At 41.3% G+C, this 6022-nt stretch overlaps 1 protein-coding gene across 1 annotated transcript; it reads left to right on the top strand.

Moving 5' to 3' along the window:
* The first annotated feature begins 1680 nt into the window (after positions 1 to 1680).
* Spz1 (spermatogenic leucine zipper 1) lies at positions 1681 to 2907 on the top strand. The gene has a single exon (XM_027927674.3). It carries the CDS (start codon positions 1681 to 1683, stop codon positions 2905 to 2907), a length of 1227 nt encoding a protein of 408 aa, XP_027783475.2.
* Positions 2908 to 6022: the final 3115 nt, after the last annotated feature.

Genomic DNA, 6022 nt, shown 5'->3' with positions numbered 1-6022 from the left:
CAGGGCCTTGCCCATACTAGGTAAAAGATAATTTCTTGTGTGTGTGTGTGTGTGTGTGTGTGTGTGGTGCTAGGGATTGAACCCAGGGCCTCATGCATGCAAGGCAAGCACTCTACCAACTGAGCTATATCCCCAGCCCTGATAATTTCTGATTATACTGAAATAAAGCTAGAAATTAATTACCAAATCTGGAGAATTTCCCTTGTCCTGAAGATTTTAGAACTATCTCGCATGATGCTGAGTCAGGAGAAGTAACAACCAAAGTTGAACTTTCAAGATGAAAATGTGGGGCAGTGCTGGCCTCTGTGTCATCCCCATGCAGGATAGAAAAGGTGCTCCTTTTTCAAGCAAAAAGAAAACCAGGGGGCTGGGGTGTAGCTCAGTGGAGAGCGCTTGTCTAGCATATGTGAAGCACTGGGTGGGATCCCCAGCACTAAAAACGGAAGGAAGGAAGGGAAGGAGGGAGGGAGAATAAAAAGGGAGCCAGCCTGCTGGCTCAGCACTGTTTGTGTGGGTGGGCAGCAGCCATGGCTCTGAGCCCCACTGGCTGAAGATGAGCATGAGGCTCAGAGAAACCAAAGCCAACTTGAGTTGGTAGACATGGAAGAAAAAAACAACAGCCCATTAATTTCTCTTCTCTAAGGGAAAAATATTAAGTCTGAATTTTTCCTTAAAATTGGAAGCAAAGTCAGTACTTGGCTGCAAGATGTTGAAGACCAAGGAAAAGTCTCACCCAAGAACACTTTGAACTTAATATTCTCAAGGTCCTGACTCCTAAGGACAAAAAGACAAGAAGACACTGGGTTTCAAATTATTTCATTACTTCATACAACCCACAATTGGATTTAGCTATTTCACATACTTTAGAATAAATCTATTTTAACCAGTTACTGTGAAAATTAACTTTTATTATTTCTGATGCTGGCGATTGAACCCAAGGGTGCTGTAGCACTGAATTGCATCTTAGATGCCCCCTGCCCTTTTCTTGAGACAGGGTCTTCTTACAGGATGCTGTGTTTCAAAGCCCAGAAAAAGTTCCAATTTGTATTTGTATTGTTAAAGACCCATTCACTGCAGTAGAATATTTTTAGAGTGATTCCTGACATTATTTCCCTGAAATCACAAAAAGATGCAGCACTTTTGGTTCTGTTATCTCTCTATCTCTCTTTTACAGCTGTATCTCCCCTAGAATGGGAGCAATAAGGCCTTCAGGTTATGAAAGAATGGGGAACTTCCTGGGGGCCTAGCTCAGCCAGGCCCTTGGAGGGACCCAAACCTGCTGCAGGTTGAGGCTGAGCTGGGGGTGCTGGTGAGGTGAGGAAGTCACTGGAGTGTGGTGAGAACAGGTGAATAGGAACCTAAGAGTTAGGAGGTGAAGGACTGGTACGAGGTCTTTCTTGGGTGGGGAGTAGGAACAGTTCAAGGTTGATTTTGATGTAAGTCACTGGGCAGGAGTTTAAGAGGTTTCCATTGTGACACAAAGGAAAGAGAAGCTGGGGATAGGCCACAATCGTACAGTGACAGAATAAAGATCTGGTTGCCAGGGTCAGGGAATAAATACCAGAAGCCTAAGAAAGGAGAGATGGAGCCCCAGCTCCTGGCCCCCTTTCCCACCCCCTCCCCCCCCAGGCTGTCTGAGATGTCACCTTCCACCTAACCATCATCCCTCAGCTTCATTCCATGCTCTCCACCCATTTGCACAGAGGACTGTCACCTGTCCTTGGAATCGCTAAGGTTTCCGGCTTTCCTGGAGCACCAATGGCCAGCTCTGAGAGTTCAGCTGAGACATCTAGCCTGTCTCAAGCCAGTGAGCCTACTTCTGCTCTTCATCAACAGATTCGGGACTCTGGGATTACTATTGCCGTATTTGAAATCGGACCACATCCCTCTTCATGCTGGGGCTCCCTCCCTTCCCTAAAACAAGATAGCCGAAAAGTAACAGGACCAGAGGCTGAGCAGAAGTTTGAAAAGTTCCTGAGAGAAATTGGAGATATTCTTAACAGGGTGACGGGCTTTGAAGAGAAGATCACAGAAACAAAGGAACCTTTGGAGGAAACCATTATTTCTGAGGATGTGTTAGAGCTTCAAGAAAAAGTCAGAAGATTCAGCAAAACAAATAAAAAGCTACTGAAAAAACTGCTCATTAACTCCATCCCAGAGAAAAAACGGAATGCCAAGAAACAGGAGGTGGACTGCGAGAACCAGACTACCAAGAACAAGGTCCAAGCTTCTGAAAAGGATTTGGCAAATTGTTCAGAAGAAAAAGGAGTCCTTAATGAAACTCAACCAAGTGACGAAGAAGGAAAGTATGGATCCCCTCATGTTCAAGAAGAAAATATTAAACTTCTGAAAAACATGGAACAGCTACTACAAGAAGCAGAACACTGGAGCAAGCAACATACCGAGCTCCACGGACTAATCCAATCGTATCAGAAATCTCAGACAGACAGAAAAGAAAGCCTTAAAAATAAACAAGCCAGTTCCCAAATGAAACCAAATAATGAGGTGTCCATTAAGAATGAGCTGGAAGAGCAAGTAAGGAAACTGAACAAGGACACCTATTCTCTGCACTTGGTGGCCGCTTTGCTGGACAATGAATGCCAAATCTTACAGAAGAGAGTTGAGCTTCTCAAGAAACTCCATCTGCACCAAAAGGAAACCCCAGTGGAGAAGCTGAATCACATAAACCCGGAACACAGCAAGAAAAAATGGAAGACATCAGAAACAGAACAAGTAGAAACTGATAAGGAGAACACGCAAGAAATGAGGGGCACACTTCAGAAAAAAATTGGAATCTCTAAAAGCCTGGATATTTGTCTTACTAAGAAAGCTCATAACAACCAGCTCAATAATCATATTGCAAGAGGTCTTATAAGAAAAAAAAGGCCGTGCAGCAGCTTGCAATAGAAAAACAAAGCAGGGGTAAAAAAAAAAAAAAAGAGGAAAAAAAAAAAAGGTGAATCCTCAGAAAACTACCCCTAACCCATTCACTTTCAGGCATGATTGATCATCAAGCCTTGAATAGATCTTCTAGTTCAGTCAAGAAAGATCCATAATAAGAAGATTAACATATCAGTCATGACCTTGGAAGTTATGTTCATCATCAATAAACCACCATGTCAACATCAAGTTCATCATTTTACTTTCACAGTCTGCTTGGGTTTTGTGGTTATAGATAGAGATCCTATGACATTTCAACCAAGAAAGAGAAGTTACAGTACCGGTTAAGATCTAAATAAAAAGCAGAATAAAAAGGAAAGGTTTTTTTTTTCTTTAATTATTATCTGGGAGAGGAAATGTTCTGGGGGGAGGGTAGAATATATAATGCTTTAATTGTGATGATTTTAAGCTCACTTTGTAAATGTTTCTACTGAAACACGTTCATATACTGAAGTGTGGAGTATGGTGGAGTTAAAAAAAAAAGAAAAAATTCATTAACCACCCATAAACAAATGGTGTTTCCCCTTACCTGCTGGCTCTACTTTTTCTAAAGTTCCTCTCTTGCTCCTCAACTAGTGAACTGTGGGCATACTGTGCAGCAGAGACCCTTGGGGAAAGACCCCTCAACTTGTTTAGCAAAATGGAGGTGTTTCTAGATTTTTTTTTTTCTGGAAAAGTTCTATTTCTCTAGCTGGAAACAAATGGTGTGTGTGGGGGGTGGGGGACTAATATTTTCTGCTAAGGGAATTGTGGTCTTCTAGTTCCAGAAAAGATGGAGCAGATGCATTTCCCCCTTGTTCTTCTAAGTAAGCTAGAAACCCTGGATGTTACATAAACATAGACACAAGACCCTGAGAGGTGGAGAAAAGGAGGTGGAGTGGCCAGGAACCCTGAGACCCACGTTCCCTAAGGAACAACATGGTGCTGAGTGCCTGGGTGCCAAACTGGATGCTGGAGGAGCCCTTAGAAATGCTAAGGTATGCAGACAAAAAATGTTCCCCATAAAGCCTGTTTTATTTTGCCAAAGATGAGGAAAGGGACAGGCTGGGCAAATAGAAACTTTTTGACCCAAACTGCCCTTATTCAGTCAAATTGCAGGGAAAACATCACAGCTCCACTCCCATCCCTTCACTCTCCCCTTGGCAAAAGTCGAGTGGAGAGCCTAGATATGCTTCCTCGCCAGATGGGAATGAGGCACTCCTCCTCTGTTCTTCTGGAATGGTACAGAGCATGGGCAGAAGTTTCAGGTGGCAAGGCACTCCTTCCGTCCCCTTTCCCCAGTAGAGCGCACTGCCAGTGGAAGCCACATGGGCAGCCGTGATTTCTACCCTTCCCCCTGCAGACACAGACTCAGCAGAGGCTTACTAGACAGGTTTACTAAGATCCAGGGTCTCATAACTTAATGCCTAAATGTCTAGGATACAATGGAGAGAAATCACTCATTATATCAAGAACCAGGAAAATCTCAACTTGAATCAGAAAAAAAAAACATTTAACAGTTGCCAACAATGGGATTATACGTGTTGGAATTATCCAACAAGGATTTTAGAGTGGTCATCATAAAAGGCTTACCCTACAAACCCTTGAATGGAAAGAAGAAATAAAAGACATGAAGGAGACATAAATGGAAATTGTAGAACTGAAAAATATGCTAAGTAACAAACTTACTGGATGTGCTCAGCAGAAAGTAAATATTAGAGGAACAGTATCATAAAAATTTTGAAGATGCAGCCACAGAAATACCTGAACATAAGAAGATAGGAGGGAAAAGGTATCAAGAATCTGTCATCAGAATCACAAGAAGAAAAGCAGTGTGAGTTGAAACAGTATTCAACGAAATAATAACTGGAAATTTCCTGAATTTAGTGAAAAGCATGAACCTACAGACTCAAGTAGCTTGCCTTACACGTACAAAGCCCTAAGTTTGATCTCCAGCACCACAAAAGCAAAAAAGAGAAGAGGTATACTATTTAGAGTTCACTGAGTGAACTCTAAATAGTATACCTCTCAAAAAAAGTTCAACATGTTCATAATATAAAAAAAAAAGTTGTTTTTTTTTTTGTTTTTGTTTTTTTGGTACTGGCGATTGAAGTCAGGGACACTCAACCACTGAGCCATATTCCCAACCCTTTTTGTATTTAATTTAAAGACAGGGTTTTACTGAGTTGCTTAGCACTTCACTAAGTTGCTGAGGCTGGCTTTGAACTCGAGATCCTCCTGCCTCAGCCTCCCCAGCTGCTGGGATTACAGGCATGCACTACCATACCCAGATCATCATCAAATTTCTGATCCCTAAAAACAAAAGAAAAATGTTGAAAGCAGCCAGGGAGGAAAGATACATTTGATACAGGGGAACAATAATCCAAATCATAGTAAATTGTTCTTTAGAAATCATGGAGGCCAAAGGAAATGAGCATCTTTCAAGAACCATATGAAAAGAAATGTTAAGCCAGAATTATTTTACCCCATGAAGATATCCTTCAGGAATGAAGAAGAAATTAATGCGGGAAAACTAAAGGAATCTGTCACCATGTGTTGGAAAAGCCCATTTGGTCCTCCGCTAATCTTCATTTTTTTTCCTCATTTGAGAAAATGAGTGATCCTGCAGACTTCGTTCTCCATTTCCAACAGAAATTTCACATGGGAGGTGCTAAATAAATGTGATATATGAATAAATACATAAAAACTAATAAAATGAATAACTACAATATGGCTGAACTAAATAATGACTTTTCATATGTAAGTTGTTCATATACTTTGCCAGACCAAATTCTCTCAGTATCACTTCTCGGTCATATGTTAAATGGATAATTTGCCAATTAATTGAGGCACTCCTGCTACTACCACAAACTCACAAAAGAAGTACAAAGTTTATAAAGTTTTGGGAGAAACTCAGAAACATTCCCTGCATACCACAGAAAACATAAGGAAGTTCATGGCTTTTTTTTTTAATTTTTTTTTTTAGATGTTTATGGACCTTTATTTTATTTATTTATATGTGGTGCTGAGAATCGAACCCAATGCCTCACACATGCTAGGCAAGCACTCTACCACTGAGCCACAATCCCGGCCCAAGGGAGTT

Source organism: Marmota flaviventris, chromosome 5, assembly GCF_047511675.1.
Source record: "Marmota flaviventris isolate mMarFla1 chromosome 5, mMarFla1.hap1, whole genome shotgun sequence".
NCBI lineage: Eukaryota > Metazoa > Chordata > Mammalia > Rodentia > Sciuridae > Marmota > Marmota flaviventris.
This window is presented reverse-complemented; position numbering and strand designations above follow the sequence as displayed.